Source organism: Erpetoichthys calabaricus, chromosome 13 (assembly GCF_900747795.2).
Source record: "Erpetoichthys calabaricus chromosome 13, fErpCal1.3, whole genome shotgun sequence".
NCBI lineage: Eukaryota > Metazoa > Chordata > Cladistia > Polypteriformes > Polypteridae > Erpetoichthys > Erpetoichthys calabaricus.
In genome coordinates, this window is record NC_041406.2 from 61,972,114 (window position 1) to 61,989,526 (window position 17,413).

Below are 17,413 nucleotides of genomic sequence, written 5' to 3' on the forward strand. Positions count from 1 at the left end.
CTGTCTGTTATTAGATGTAACTGAGAAGGCAAATTTCATGGTTTCTTGTGTAAACATGACTAAATAAAGAAACCTTAAACCTTAAGCTGGTTAATGGCAAATTTCACACAAGGATATCTTCACATGCCGAACACAGGTACATACAGTAGAACACGGTACTTTGTAGGACAGTGGAAAAAAGCTAGGGAGCCTACAGAAGTCAGCCCAGTGGGTGATATGTTTAATTACTAATAAATAGCTTGATATAGTGGGCTGTATGGATTTTTCTTTTTGAAAAATGTCTGTTCTCAATAACAACGTGAGAGAAACAGAGGGCTTGACAACTGGCTACAAGTAATGTTCAATCAACCAGACTCAATGTGGCATCTCATTCACTGCCCAGACTGGCTTTAGGTTATTTAGTTGAGTTTGAGGTTGCTTGAGTTTTAAGCCAGGAGACAGGTCCTCCTGTATTTGTCCTCTTGTTATTGCCAGAATTATGAAACGGTAAACATTCAGTCATTACTAATTTACCATATTAAGTTGTTCTAACTACAAGGGAACTTTCACCATTTGTTAAGGATGTTAAGGAAGAATCAACCTTTTTCTTGGCAATGCTGTTTCAAGTCAAATACATGTATATTTCCAGTTTTTGTTTTTTTTTTCAATAAAGAAGCCTTAAAGACTATCATTGTGAAATTTGACAAAGTAGTCTTAGGTAAACAAAACAGAGTAAATAAAATAACTTATAGTGATTTCATTTCCTGCCTTGGCATGGGTTATGACAATTATACTGTGAATATTCTCTGAATTCTCAACTTGCCATCTCCTGCATTTTACAGCAAACTTTTTAACCAATTCTGAACTAAATAAGTTCTCCAGTTTTCTTTAGTACTAGGCTGTTTTGTGAAAAATAATTCAAAGAAAACCTGCAGGTAATGAAAAAGTATCTTTTCAGTTTTTAAATTAATGTTACTCTGCCTAAATATTAGCATATTGTGCTAGTATGTTTCATTGTCATTATTAAACTTTATTTGATTCACTGTAATGCTATCAACAGTAATTCAGTCATTTTTTTGTTGTGAATATGAAGCAATTAATGATTTATCTTATTTTGATCTCTATTTAAATGTGAATTGTTTAACAATAAAAAAGGTCAAATTTTAATATATATTTATGTGTGTGTGTGTTTTTTTTCCTAGAGGATGTCAGGCATGTTTTCAGCCAGACCACTCTTCATCAGCGCATTCCATTTAACTGGGATTGTGAGTTTATTCAGCTGCACTTTGGCAAGGATCGAAAGAAGCACTTCACTTATGATGAATTCACTCAGTTCCTTTTGGTTGGTATTGACATTTACTAAAGTTTGATTTTTTTCTCCTTTACTGTATAACCTACATTTCCACACCTCTTGTTTTAAGGTAAATTACCTTAAAATTTTGTATTTTGCTTTATGTCTAAATTAAAATCAGAGAGTGTGCAATTTAAAAATTAAAGTATTTTTTTGATGGTACATTTATTCTTTATTTTCAATGAATGTAAATTTCACTATCTCTTCATAAACAGTTATGGCTCAAAATTTTAACAAGGTTTTCTAAACTATAAAGAAATGTTATCAGTTTATAAAATAAATAAATCACATAGGATAATGTATTTATGGAGTGAAAGTTAATGTTATAAATATAGTACAATATATGTGTTCTTTTATTTCACCTAGATAAGTACTATAAAAATAATTTCTAACTTTGTGACTTCTCATTGTTTTCTATCAAAGAAATTTCAAATAACAAATCTTTGTGTCTAAAATCAGACTAAAGTGCAGAAACACTTCTGTTTCCCTTTAAATGAATACAGCATCTATTTAACTATGTTTTTACTTATTTTCCGAATCTATAGATTTTGTATAACAGGATAAGTAACACTGATTTCATATAGTTAACATTTCTTATGGTACAGTAACACTGATGATATTTTGACAGTTGTTATTTGCACTAGAAGAGCTTTCACATAAGTGCAGTTCACTTAAGCCAAAATCAGCATGTGCTCATTTGTAGGATTTTAGACTTCATCACCTTGTTCCCACCTAGAACTCCTCAGGGAGTTTGAGACAAAACAATTTTCATGAGAGAAACCATGTGGTAATTTGTTCTTTGTTTTTTTTCTTCTTGAACTGAGTACTATATATAATGAATAGATATGTTTTGTTGATTTATGGATGTACAGACAAGAGGAATGGTACTGTTATTTAACAGTTGCCACCAGTATTTTTATTCAAACTAGTATAAGAATTCTGCACATTCTCTGTATTATTAATACGTGTTCTACGCTGATACAGTATAATGAGATCATTGCTTGGAGCCTTTTTTTAGTTCAGTTAACTCCTGCTACAAGTGTCACTGGTGTAAAGGAAACTTTTAACTTAGTTGAATACACTGTAAAATATGGTGGAGTCAGAACAGTCATCCAACTCCAACTCTTTTCATATTGTACAAGTTGCTAAATTTTTCTACTCTTGGTTAGTACTTCATATGAAAGTCATATACTGCACCAAATGATGAGTAAAAAAGATCTTATATGAGATGAGATTAACTATCTCATATGTAAGAATACCTCACCAACCGTTCTCTCGATGCAATATGCTTGCTTGGTTGTGTTCTCACATTTTTGTAATGACGCCTTTGGAGAATTTGCCCAGTCCAAAGTGCATTGATGTTACTGATGAATATCATAGCCCGCATATCAGTACATATGTCCACTCAGTGTGCATAACTGTAAGATCAAAGATACAAGCGAACAGCTTAATTTATTGCACTGTATACAAGCTTCTGTTTTTCATACTGATGCAATTTTTTTTTATTGCTGGATGCCAGCTTACTGTTCTGCCACTATTAGATGCAGTTATTTGAACCCACTACCACCATCATTTAACATCAGTTCAGTACCTTTAAGTAAGTAAGTAAGTGAACTTTATTGTCATTCATACCATACAACAGTACAACAACAGATGCATAGCTGAATGAAATTGCGTTTCTTCAGGCTCAATGTGCAGACATAAAAGACAGGTGCATAAAAGACAAGTACACGCAAGACAACATACAGACATTACAAACATTTCACTTCTTACACAGAAAGTAGGTAAGACAGCGTAAGACAGCATAAGGCAGCACAGTACAAACAATAAAAACAAAAGATATACTGTATATAAATGTAAGCCAGTCAGTGGGTGAAAATTAATATGAAAGAAAATATTGCACATCGTTTCACAGTGATTGTGATATTGCACTACAGTATATGGATACAATATTTATACATAATATATACAATATAGACAATGTAATATTGTACGATATTACAATACAATATAATGTAAACTTAAGACCTATTTGTGGTAATAAAGTGCACAGTAAGTAAGAGAGCAAAAGGACAAAGGTTATTTAACAGAGTTTAGTATTCTGATGGCCTGGGGGAAGAAGCTCCTGTTAAATCTGGTCGTTCTGCAGTGCATACTGCGGTAACGTTTTCCAGATGGCAGAAGTTCAAACAGCCCATGTGCCGGGTGTGTGGGATCTTTTATGATCTTAATGGATCTACTCTGGCAACATGAATAGTGTAATTCTTGAACAGATGGGAGTGAGGACCCGATGATTTTCTCTGCTGTCCTCACCACTCTTCGAAGTATCTTCTGTTCAGCGATAGTGCAACTACCATACCAAACTGAGATGCTGCTGGTCAATATACTTTCTGTAGTGCCTGTGTAGAAAGTTGTGAGGACAGGAGAGGGAAGGTTTGCTCTTTTCAGCCTTCGGAGACAATTAAGTTGCTGTTGTGCCCTCTTGACAAGAGAAGTGGTATTTGTGGTCCATGTCAGGTTATCTGTAATGTGCACTCCCAGAAACTTGGTGCTTCTCACTGACTCCACACTGTTTCCATGGATTGTAAGTGGCCGGTGTGGCATGTACTTTCTCCTGAAGTCAACGATGATCTCTTTTGTTTTGCTGACTTTCAGTGCCAGGTTGTTTTTTCCACACCAGGCAATGAGTTGATTGACTTCCTCTCTGTATGCGGAGTCATCGTCATTACTGATGAGGCCCACTACTGTTGTGTCGTCTGCAAATTTTATGATGTGATTCGAGTTGTAATTGGCACAGCAGTCGTGAGTCAACAAGGTGAACAGTAGGGGGCTTAGAACACAGCCATGTTCATGATGGTAGTCTCAGATGTGTTTTTTCCAAGATGTACTGTCTGGGGTCTGTCTGTGAGGAAGTCTAATAACCAGTTACACAGAGAGGTGCTAATGCCTAGTGGCTCCGGTTTCTTTGCCAGGTGTTGTGGGATGACAGTATTGAAGGCTTAGCTGAAGTCAATAAAAAGCATCCTCACATGACTGTTCTTATTTTCCAGATGAGCCAGTGTCAGATGGAGTGCAGTTGCTATGGCATCATCAGTGGAGCGATTTGGGCGGTATGCAAATTGAAGTTGATCAAATGTAGCAGGCAGTCTGGATGTGATGTGATTTTTGATCAATCCTTCGAAGCACTTCATCATGATGGGTGTGAGTGCTATAGGGTTAGGGTTGTTCAGTGATGATGTTGGTGATTTCTTTGGCAGTGGAATAATGGTAGTGGCTTTGAAGCACTGAGGAACAATGGCTTGTCTTAGGGAGCTGTTGTAGATGTCTGTGAGAACAACTGTAAGTTGGTCAGCATAGTCTCTGAGTACACACCCTGGTATGTTGTCAGGACCCGCAGCTTTCCGTGGGTTGACCCTGCGCAGGGCTCTCCGAACATCACTGTGGTCGAGACAGATTATTTCATCGTCCATAGTGAGAGGGGCTATTATTGCTGTTGTGTTGTTATTTTCCTCAAACCGGCTAAAATATATGTTAAGTGTGTTGAGGAAGTCTGTGTTATCATCACAGGGTGACGGGGAGGGTTTATAGTCCGTAATAGACTGGATCCCTTGCCACAGGCGCTTGGGATCTTTTGAGTCAGTGAAGTGACTTTGGATTTTATGCCCATAAGCACGTTTTGCTGCTCTCATGCCTCGGTTCAAGTTAGCTCTAGCAGATCTGAGAGCGTCTCTGTCTCCGGATTTGAAGGCCGTATTACATGCTCTCAGAAGGGCATGCACCTCCCTGGTAAACCACGGTTTCTGGTCGGCACGTGTGGTGATACTCCTGATCACTATCACATCCTCCACACACTTGGATATAAATCCTGTCACAGACCCTGCATACTCCTCCAGGTTGATGTGCTGGTTAATCATGGCAGCCGCTCTAAACACATTCCAGTCCGTGGATTCAAAACAGTCCTGGAGTGCTGAAAGTGCTCCCTCTGGCCAGGTTCGTATCTGCTTTTACCACTTATTAGTAAAGTGTCTCTGGACTTTTCCACTTCTATCAACAATATATTGTGGAAATCGCACATTCACCTCCACAGTTCAACATTTTAATCACTTCAGTATTTTACATGTTTTTGTTGCCATTCTTCATGTATTACAGTAGTTCCTCAATTGATATTTCAAATTCCCACATTATTTAATTATATAATTTGCATTGCATTAGTTTTGGTCCATATTTTAAGTGGCTACTTTCATCAATTTTTTAGGAGGCCACGACTCTTAAAGGGAAATTACTATGGGCTGTAAGAAAACATAACAACAGGGAAAAAGAGTTAGGGATCCACCACGTATATTGTTGAAAACGAATAGTCTATCTGGATGGAGTGAATAGGTGGACTGAGTGGTTTTATAGTGGCAGAGACAAAGGCAGAACTGTAACAACAGTTGTGTAAAGTGCGACTGGAGCTTCCGCCAGCAGCTAAAGTCATTCATGTACTGAGTAGCATTGCACATGTACTTTTTCAGCATGCCGCTCAATCACCTCGATTAGGCTCTCCATGTTCTTAAATGGCTGCCTTCGGAACTGCTGGGCGTTGCTGGGAGGTTGTTTACGAGAATCTCGCAAGCGAGTTGCTCAGCAACCTTCCTCACATTTTTGATATCTGGCTATAGCCAGTGCCCAATTTTCCCCCAGATCTCAAATGCTTGCACTTTGGTATGCCGCTCCAGGTAGAATTTCCAGTTGAGCCACTCCCTTGCCTGCTGGTCCGAGGTCTCACCGTATCTTTTTAGGACCATGGCATTTAAAATGTCATAATTGGTGGCCTGTTTTTCAGGGAGATCATAATAGGCCCACTGCGCATCACCTTTCAAGGATGGCGCCAATATGTTTGCCCACTCTGTTCGCACCCAGTGATGTCAAGTGGCGGTACATTCTTATATCAAAAAATAGGTTTCAATGTCATCACTTTCTGACAAAGGTAACAATACCTGGGATGGTGCCCGCGTCTCCGACTCAGTGAGTTAAGTGTGTGTTTCTCCCATCTGAACCTTCAGATGTTGCAAGTCAGCCACAATGGTGGAAAGGGCAGCATTCAGGTCTTGCACGTCAGCAAGCAAAAACAGTTGGGGATCCACCCTGTATATTGTTGAAAATAAGTAGTCAAAAATGACTGGTACTGAGATTATTTATCTGGATGGAGTGAATAGGTGGACTGAGTGGTTTTATAGTGGGAAAGCAGGAAGAGTGTTCTGTAGGGCAGGAAGTAACATGGGGTCATCTGTAGGGGCCAGAAGTGAGGTCATCTGTAGGGGCCGGAAGTCATCTATAGGGGCCGGAAGTGAGGCCAGGAACAGATGGAAATGAGTTGCTTAAGTGTTTTTTTCTTCTGAAGGTCTTTGGGAAGAGAAGGAGAGGCATTAGAACCCTTCGACTTTCTCTCAAGTGCATATGTGTGACAGCATAGTTTCATTTCACCAGTATGGGATTTTGTCTTTTCACTATTCTGCATACAAGCCTTTGAGAAATGGGTAAAAGAACAGGGTGAAAAACTAGTGAGAATAGTGTGAGTGAAGCTCTCACCATTGATTATCGCAAAACCAGGCCCTGTCCATTTTACAGATGGAAGGAGGGTGAACTGAAAGTGGGTGTTTAGTCTGTGACAGTAGAGTAAATATACAGTGGGGATATCTTATTATGATATTAGGATATATATTATGAAATAAGATGAATATATACCACTTTCTATAGCCGCTTTCTGTCCTCATTAAATAAATTACCATTACCAAATTGTAATGGAGACACTCAAAACACTTTCAAAAATGGACTCGGAGAAAAGAATGTTTGCTTCTTGTGACTCTCTGAACTTATTTAACTTTCTCAATTATAGTGTTGCTTTTTGTCTCTCACCTCTCACTTTCTTCCCACATTGAATAAAATGCAATTTTATTAATTGAGCTCTGCACATCTTATTTCATTCATTCCTGATGTGAATGTTGAAACAACTAATCTTTCATTTGGCACATGATCAGTGATAACATTCATTATAGTTCTTTTCTGTTTTTATTTTTAGAAAAGCAAAAACATTTTCATCTGTGTGTTTCAATATATAATACAGAAAAAAAGAGAATAAAGCAACCATGCAGAGAAAAAGAGGGTAGCAAGTATGAAAGGGAAAGGATACTTGTTTATCTTTCTCATTATAATTGTATGGGATCTTTCAACAAAGACTGAAATCCAATATGGTACATATAACAAAACATATAAATATCAACACAAAATCATAAACAATTTACAGCACAGGAAATGTAGTGAAAGAGAATTTAAAAAAAATCCCTCATAAACATTTTTAAGTCTTAGTAGTAATCTGAAATCTTACCAAATCAATTTTTATTAAGAACTGTTAGTCTACTTCCACACTGATGCAATTGTTTTTACAGATTTATGTTCCTTATACTCTTTATGTAGTCTAAGCAAATGTGGACTCATTCACTTTTATCCTGCTTACAGGCGCCATGCAAAAAGCCATAGGCTGGTCTAAAATGACTGACATTCCAACTGACTGTCTCCATGGCAACTATATGAGAGCTCCTATAAGAGTGCTTCTGTGCCTACACTACATCTTCAATCAGATCTTAAGGACTGCATTAGTTCTGACATTGCCACACACTACAGTGTTAGCTGATGCTTACTTTTTCTTTATGTATAATGCCATTCTTGGCACTAAAAATACATATATATGTATTGTCTTTCATTTTCTGTTGCTAAAATTGTACTTATAGGGTTTAAACCTGCTGCTTTAAAATCAGTCTTAGCCATAAAGAAAAAAGTTTGCCTTTTTAATTTGGTTTTAAGCTTGCAACTTAATCTACGAATTATTATTATTATTATTACTTTACAATTGAATCTTAAGACAAAGTATAAACATGAGTGGTATATCATTTTGCATTTTACAAAATATACATCATACAAATAAGAGGACAACAGGACCATCACATGTCATATGTTAATGGTATTTCACTTGTACCACTGTTGCTAGGGTCGACTCAAGTCACCTGCATACAAAAATAACTTTTGTGATGTATACAATTTTAGTTTAATACAGTTGACATGTTAGTCTTAAAATTTGCAGTAATAAACATAAACCTTGTGGCATGCATCAGAATCTGATTGGATATATTTTTTTTGTTTTGCATACAAAACAGTGAAGTCTTAAGGGGTGGCATGAAGGCAGTGTGAATAATGTTTCTGGCTCACAGTTCTTGGACCTGTTTGACTGACTTCTGTGTCTAATTTGCATTTGCTTTCTGTCAGCTTCTTCCAGGAACTGTGATTTGATCACATAGTCCCAGCACATTATATTATAGAAGGTTGTCTAGTAACTTCAATTTGTACTGCCATAAGTCAGCATGAACATGTAACAAGTGCTCATGATAGGCAAAAAAAGAATTTTCAACTTGTAAAGCACTTTGAGCTACATCATTTGTATGAAAATATGCTATATAAATGAATGTTGTTGTTGTTGTTCCAGTACATATTTCAAATTGCTCAATACAAATGTTTCACATTGTAAATCCACAGGTTCTCCCATTATTGGAATCTGCTTTTCCTAGTTTAAAGTCATGAAGAAATGGATATTATCCAGACAGCTAGGGTATAAGACAAGAGCCAACACTGGAATAGATGCCAGTCTTTCACACTGCTTGCTTACTTGCTACTCCAAATTCCCTAACAGAGAGTTATGGAGAAAACCCATATGAAAACACACCAAAAGTACCAGGAATCTAACCATGGTCCAAATGGTGAAAATCAGCACCACAACTTGCTATGGCATTCAACTTTTCATACTAAGTATTAATAATTGAAGTGGAAAGCTATAAAGATGCTATGTCGGTTACAGATTGTTGTTTTTTGTGAATAATGAATTCTTACATACAAAGGCATTTTGACAGATGAAGAAATATTTTGAGTAAAGAATTCCATTACCTTTGGTCTAGTATAATTGCCTGTGCCTAACCTAGTAAAAAGTGTAAGCCTGAAAGGCAGGAGGAGTGTTTTGTGTATGCCAAATTTTCCTCAACATATGCTGTACTTTAGTAGAATTTTTTTAATAATATAGTTAACTTGGACCAGATGGATGGTAAAATGTATTTCAGGTACTTTTTTGTCAATACAATTTCTAGGCACAGGGTTTTTCTATTAAGGAGAAAAGCTTTATAAAGTGATTTGATTTATCTACCTCAAATCAAAATCTTGACTTTAAAGGATTGCTCCTAATTCCCTCTGTTAGCTGACCTTAGTTAACCATCAAAGGATATTTTAAATGATACCTTTTAAGACTTACATAGTCAAACCTAATTATTAAACAGAAAAAAAAATTGCCCAAGAAGTAAATAAATCACAAGTCTTAATATCAGTAATGAGCAGAATAGGGTGCATAAAGGAGAGGAGCAGTTCTGTATTTGTTCTTTTATACTAGACATTGTTTGTGAATCAAACCTCATGACAACATATTTGTTGTTTCTTCCCTGTGGCCATGTACTGAATGAAAGAGCTCAGAAAATGGACTAAGTAATGTATATATTAATGTATATTGTAGACATTATATTTTTATGTGTGATTAATAACTATTGTTTTAAAATCTGAGTGAACATTTCTGTAATCACCCATTTATACATATTACCTGATTATTTGTGGATTTATTTATTGGATAGCTATCATATATTTATATATATGATGTAAAATAATTTCTTAAATATATCTTCCTGGTTTTAATGTCCAGAAATGCTATTTTACACTTATTAATGACAAGTGAAATGATTGATGTGGAGGGAAGTAAATAATTGAAGTGTTTTCTGATGCCATGTCATCTGCAGTCTTGTTTTGTTAGTTTCACTTTACTTTTGCATTTTGTTTCAATTATATGACCCCTTTTATTAATATGCATCCATCCATTATCCAACCTGCTATATCCTAACTACAGGGTCATGGGGGTCTGGAAACAAACCCCGGGTAGGGCACCAGCCCACCGCAGGGCGCGCACACACACACACACCAAGCACACACTAGGGACAATTTCGAATCACCAATGCACCAAACCTGCATGTCTTTGGACTGTGGGAGGAAACCGGAGTACCCGGAGGAAACCCATGCAGACACTGGGAGAACATGCAAACTTCACGCAGTGAAGACCCGGGAAGCGAACCCGGGTCTCCTAACTGCGAGGCAGCAGCGCTACACACTTTTATTAATATTTAAATTTTAATTCAGATTAATTGGAGCAATATAACTTTAACAGACATGTTTTTCAGCATCAATAAAAAGTTGTAAGAAAGATATTGAAATTGAAACATTTTTCATTTCTACTATAAAATGCTATTTTTAAAATTAATCAGTTTCTGTATGTTTTTCATTGATTATCATGATTGTCTATTTCATTTACAATGACAGCCAGACAGACAGACAGGTGCAGTAGAGAGACACATACATGCCTAAACAAATACATTTGTATATATCCCAAGGGGTAAATGCAGTAATGTACCTGCCCACACATATTAATAGTAATTTAATTAGTAGTTGTATCATTCAAAGCAGATAAAAAAGTGTTACTTGAAAACATTTTCAGACAGGAGAAAATGCAAAACTTTCTTATTTTACCTCCGCACAACATTCAAACATCTGAGTTATGTGAAATAAAAGAGCTTATATGTTGTATATTCATAATATTTACTTTTTACACCAACACATTATTCCATTATACTTATCAAATAAATTAGTTATAAAAAAACATTGTATACTCTAGAAAACAATTTTGCAAGCTTCAAAAAAGAATTCTAAACAGTTTATTTATTGAAAATATAAATTAATTGTATAACATTCAAGTAATTCCCCTGAGTGTACCTATTATATTTAGTAAATTGGCTAACTGCAGTATTACAGCTCACAGTCTTAAACCAATTTTCATTGAACTTAAACAAATCACTGCTCCTCTGTCCTTTATTGTGTGATTCATAGTGAGTTCACTGCTGTGAAGTTACCCCCAGGGTATATTTAATTAAGGATTATGGCATTTGGTGTAACCTATGGCTGGTGGTATGGGAACAAAATGACAGGAGCTCCACCAACTGCTAACTGTAAGACACTGAGCAGAATATTCAGTACAAAGTAGTTTCAATTAGTTTTGTAATTAGCTATTTAAATGTTAGCCCTGATCTTAAACATGTACTGTTTCCATTAGGTCCATGACTTACTGATTCATTGTAGTAATCTGTATACATAGTTTAGAACTGTAGAAAATCCAGCCCAGTAATAATAACTTTAGTGTGTTTTTGCAGGTTTCCGGGCCCTGTTTAATACCATACATTATGCAATCTAGGTGTTAATTATACAGACCTGTTGTGATCTACTTAAGTCATTTTTGATCAAGCCTTAAATCATGTTGCATTTTTCAAAAGATATAAAATCGGCAGGCAAGATCCTCATGTATATATATTTGTATGCCCATTTATATATATAAATTGTTTCCCTTTCTCTACAGGAAATGCAGCTTGAACATGCCAGGCAAGCCTTTATACAGAGGGACAAATCCAGGAGTGGAATCATAACAGCTCTGGACTTCAGAGACATCATGGTCACCATCCGACCACATATGTTGACCCCATTTGTGGATCAATGCCTTGTAGCTGTAAGTTTAAAAAGTGATGAAAGAACAGTACCTCCATTTATGGTTTTTATATAGAAGCATTTCAGTCTATTTACATATTTGCTATTTTACACTTTTTACATCTGGCCTGATGATATCTCATATAATTCTCTACCAAAAAAAGCGCTGTTGTGGGTGTATGTGTGTATATATATATATATATATATATATATATATATATATATATATATATATATATATATATTTAAGTGAGAAGTCCTCCACTTCAAAAAAATGTACAGTTTATATGAACAGCACCAAGTTAAAAGTTAATAAAAACATGGCATGTGTTTGTCAGTTGATTACCTTGCTTCTATGTTTTATTACTTTTAGAAACATTTTACCATTGAGAAGTTTAAATCTTCAAATGGTAGATAGTGTTGCACTGGAGAGCGGCGATGTGATGTATGTTGAATAGCACATGCAAATAAGAATTCTAATGCATTCAGTACACAAGACTATAATGACTCTATAAACCTGTGAACCTGTAGATAATCATGAACAGCATTATTTTTATAACATGAAAAATATTTGTTTGTTGTGTTTGGTAAATTATGTACTTAACATTACAAAGTTCAAGTCTCATATTGGGCCTTCTTTGTGGAGATTGCTAGAGATTTTGTCTTCGACTCTTTTACCTAACTCATGTTATCTGATTATTTGGTTTACTAAACTAATTGTCCCTATGTGGACACTGTGCTTTGTGCTGGCATCTCATGAAAGGATGGGTTCTAGTGTTGCTGTCTCTGCATGACCTCACACAGTTTGGGAAACTAATAGATAGATATAAAATTTCAAATTAAGTTTCAACACTCAAGGCTTCAAATTAGGTAGTTTATTTTTCCTGTATTATTGGTTCATATATTTTACAAAAGTTTACTAAAACAAAACAGCAAAAGACGTCTATGGCAAAGGCTGCAGCACCATCTACTGGCTGGGATGGTTTTCTTTGCAGAAACTGAATTGTCTACTGTATATGCCACTTTTATTACAATATACTGCAAATGTTTTATTCCTGATTTAGAAAAACTGTGACAAGAGCTCAGCAGCACAGTAGGCCTGATAAAAAGCTAACAATTCTTTATGCAAAACAGAAACATAAATTCTGATGGTTTAAAATGAGGAAATACCACCACTATTTTTAGACCTTACTCATTCAGTTTTTTTTCTTGTTTATTAGATGCTACTTCTTGTTAAAAAAAAAAAAAGAAAAGAAAGAAAAAGACATTTAATTTACCGTTTAAAGCTAGTATTTTCTTAAATTACTACCTTAGTTGATGCTGTGATTAACATGAGAATTTATTTCCTGATGGTTAGATGGCTTAGAATTATGTTTATAATTAGCAATTAAGTTGTGTTTAAAAAATACTTAAGTTTAATAGATAAAATACTACCTTGGCATGTGCTGTTCAAAACAGATACTATTTTGTGTAAATTTAGATTTTATAGTTGCATTTATTTACCATTCCTTTTAGGCTGCTGGAGGTTCGACTTCTCACTATGTCAGTTTCTCCTACTTTAATGCATTTAATGCCTTGCTCAACAACATGGAAGTTATCAAGAAGATATATAGTACATTGGCAGGTTCCAGGAAAGATTCTGAAGTCACTAAAGGTTAGATTTTTTGTCTTTCCTGTTATGTTGCCCTATGTTCTCCCAGCTTACACATCAGGCATTCCCCATGTGCTTTACTTAATGCATGCATTTTGCAATATCTGTGACCAATCCTTTTGCAGCCTGTAGTTAGGAGTTTTCTATTTACCTTGTTCCTTTTTTCTATCATTCCCTTTGACTTTAATAACAAACTTAAGAAGCCTGAATTGAAAAACCTGGGGATTGTAAAAGTTAGTAAACTTGTTTGGCCCTATGCCAAATCATGACTTTTGCAAAACAACCCGGCCATTTAACTGAAGAATTCTGCTTGTGTTATCACAAAAAATAAAGCCATGTTGTAAGCTAGGAAAGAGATTTTATCAAACTTATATTGACTTTTTTTCTTATGGAAGGTTACAACTGAAGCTAAAAGGATTCATTAGTGAGGCCTACTGAGACTAAGGCATGCAAATTTCCACATCCCTTGGTTTCTCCTGTTTTCATTGACCCGCATCTGATTAATACCTTATGTTAAGACAGATCAATATTTAAAAGTCCTGCTATCAAGTCCTAAAGAACATAAAGTACCTTCAGGATATTTATTAATTAAAACCCATTTTAACATGGAACATACTGTATTATCAATGTTAAATTCAGTTTTTCTTCAATCAAATAATTTTGCATTCTTCAGCAGCTGAGACACTGGTTAGACTGTACCTATTATGTGAGTTTTGTTTGAGTCTAAATATTATTAATTTTTTAAAATTGCTTTTCCATTTTTATAATAATATATTCAGACCCCCGTGACCCTGTAGTTAGGATATAGCGGGTTGAATAATTGATGGATGGATAATAGTACATTTATAATAACTATATTATTAGCCAGGATGCTGAATGATAATGGTCAACATGAATGTGAAATTTTGCTGTTCTTTTTACCTCTTTCCATTTTGTGTTTACTTTGCATTGTATTTACCTTATTTATGTGGGTCTTCTAAGTGTAGTAAATGTTATTAGTATTTCATTTGATTTTTTGCTTTTCTCTGTATGCAAGACAGTTTGCAAATAAGTATGTCTTATTACCGTGTATTTAATACTAAACATATAGTGAAATAATAGAATTCATAATTATTTGTGACAATGATGAAGGTGGTGACACCAGAGGTTTATGGTGTATTGTCATGCAAGCACTTACTGTATACCATATGCTTATAATCTTGTAATTTTGGTGACTGTTAATTGGAGTTGAAGAAGATAGAGAAACAAAAGGCTTGTGGAAGCTAAAGACATGAAATTTAAGAAAGGAAAGATCAATGTGATTGTCGAAGGTGAAATAACAAGAGGCATGGAATTTGATGTATGGCCATTGGGCATATACTTTAAAGTTGTTAAAAGAATCTCACTTCAGTAAGTGGACTGCAGAAAGTGAGTTCATAAATGCATAATTGGGTGAAGGGTATTCTACATCAGGACAGTTTTGCATTGTTGTATCTGAAAGAAGTAGCAGATGACAATGTAGTGTAAACTCCTTTGGGGATAGTTCTTCTGTGATGAGTACAGATGGAGATACAGAGAATAAGAAGTTCTTGCATTTAAAAGTAATTTGTGTTGAATATTTGCTCTAGTACAATATTTTGCATTTCTTCTTTCAGTTATACAAGAATTAGGATAATGCAGATTTACAAATCCTGAAGCATTTCACCTCATAGTTGTCTGAAGAATCTATAACTTTAATGGTTTGTTTAGTGTTAAATGCGCAGAGGAGAGATGCTGAGTATATTGGGAGAAAAATGTTAAGGATAGAGCTGCCAGGAAAAAGGGAAAGAGGAAGGTCTAAGAGGAGATTTATGGATGTGGTGAGAGAGGACATATAGGTGGTGGGTGTAACAGAGCAAGATGCAGAGGACAGAAAGATATGGAAAAAGATGGTCCGCTGTGGCTACCCCTAACAGGAGCAGTCGAAAGAAGAAGATGAAGTGTTAAATGTAGAATGTTTTTAGTAAAAGCAAATATCTAGTAATATTTTTACCTATTCATTTTGCTGCAGAGACATTAGTTTGTAAAATATTGAAAATGGAAGTGGAGGTCTGTGGTATGGTTTGCACATTTGTGGCTAGTAATCCACAAAGGGAGAAAACGAATCACATATCTTAAAATAGTTTTTTATTACTAAGCATTTGACAACCTACCAGGTGTCATCTGCAGAGGAAAATGAATAGACATACAGGAATCAATATTACTTTGCTATACATTGCATTGTCTGAGAAATCAAATATTTTAAATGTATTCTGTTACCTGTCTTTGACTAGTAGCAAGGCTGGTACGTTAATAAACGTTTATAGTATGTCTCTTTTGCATATTATAAATATTTAGCATAGCTTTTACACAGTGATGTAGTGCTTAGCAGTGATATCTCAGAGCTCCAAGAGGATGATGGGTTAGAATCTCAGAATGGTTAATGTGTAGGATGATGGGTTAGAATCTCAGAATGGTTAATATGTGGTGTTTGTATGATGTCTGATTGGGATTTTCTCCTGGGTACTCAGTGTTTCTGCCACAGCTGAATGATAGTTGCTTTAGGTGTACCCAGCAATGGACTGGCATCCCATTTGTGTTTTGTTCCTTGTGTCCTGTGCTCTCCTTGACCCTAAATTGAAATCAGTTGGTTCATAACTGACAGACTAAATGCATCTTTAAGGTTTACGGGTGTTTGCATTTTTGTATCTCTTTGTGATAACTTTTTTCAATGTGTCTGTTTGTACAGAAGAGTTTATTTTGGCTGCACAGAGGTTTGGTCAAGTGACTCCAATGGAGGTAGAAATTCTCTTTAATTTGGCTGATTTATCAGAACCACGTGGGTGAGTTAAACCTGTCCATCTGATTTACCATTTTTTGTGCTAGATAAACCTCTTAGAACCTACCTATTTAACATAAATACGAAATTTTGCCTTCTTTTATGAAAAGTAGTGTGTATTGTAATTATTATTTTAGTTTTATAATGGTTAATTTTGTGCAGTGATTACTTGTCTTCACTTATCTTTCAGCTGTTGCAGATTAAACATTTTTGACACCAAAATGTATAATGTCACAATAACAAAAAATGAGCCTGGAGACCATATTTAGGCTCCATAGATGCCCATTCTCACTTAACTGGCAAACATAGCTCAGCTCAGTTTAATGGTTGAGAGGATATCCTTTTTTCTAAATGTATCTAGTTTGGTTGTAGTTAGAAAGTAAAATTTATGTTTCAGTAGTCCATAACACTTGATTTATATGGGATGCAGGGTGTCATTTTTACTGTTAGATCTGTGATTTGTGTTTTGTGTACCTTTTGAAAGATATGCATATCATTTTAAATTGGCAAATCACAGAAAATAAGCCCAGTGTGAATGTGTTATATTTATGTGTAAGTGTGTGGGCTGTACAACTGACTGCTGGCTTGACCATGGATGGTTCCTGCCTTGCACTTAGTACTGCCAGAATAGGCCTTGGGCCTCCATTTTCCTGTATTGGATTATGTATGTTTAAAAGATTATATGTATTTTCTGTATTGGATTTTGGATTTTAAAAATGTTGAAAGAAACTTTAACTAAACAGATGCAATTATTTTGGGCAGAAACAGGAAAAAATTACATTAAAATTATAGATGGAACAGAGTAAAGTATGCAGTCCTTCGTCACACAGTATGATGTAGACAGCCATTTCCCCTTGCAGTCACTAGTATGGCTCAAATATTTTTCCATTGTTCTCATTTTGTCATTCTAACTAAAGTCCCTAATCATTGGTAATCCTTTGGAAGA

General features: G+C 35.4%; 1 protein-coding gene across 1 annotated transcript in view; it reads left to right on the forward strand.

Annotated features, from left to right (window-relative positions):
- The window catches only part of LOC114663370 (electrogenic aspartate/glutamate antiporter SLC25A13, mitochondrial), a 237,970-nt gene that overhangs the window by 120,798 nt on the left and 99,759 nt on the right, over window positions 1–17,413 (forward strand). Inside the window, exons 5-8 of the mRNA XM_028817054.2 lie at window positions 1,182–1,321; window positions 11,856–12,002; window positions 13,496–13,634; window positions 16,378–16,471. Coding sequence (XP_028672887.1) covers window positions 1,182–1,321; window positions 11,856–12,002; window positions 13,496–13,634; window positions 16,378–16,471 — 520 coding nt within the window. The remainder of the gene's footprint in view (window positions 1–1,181; window positions 1,322–11,855; window positions 12,003–13,495; window positions 13,635–16,377; window positions 16,472–17,413) is intronic.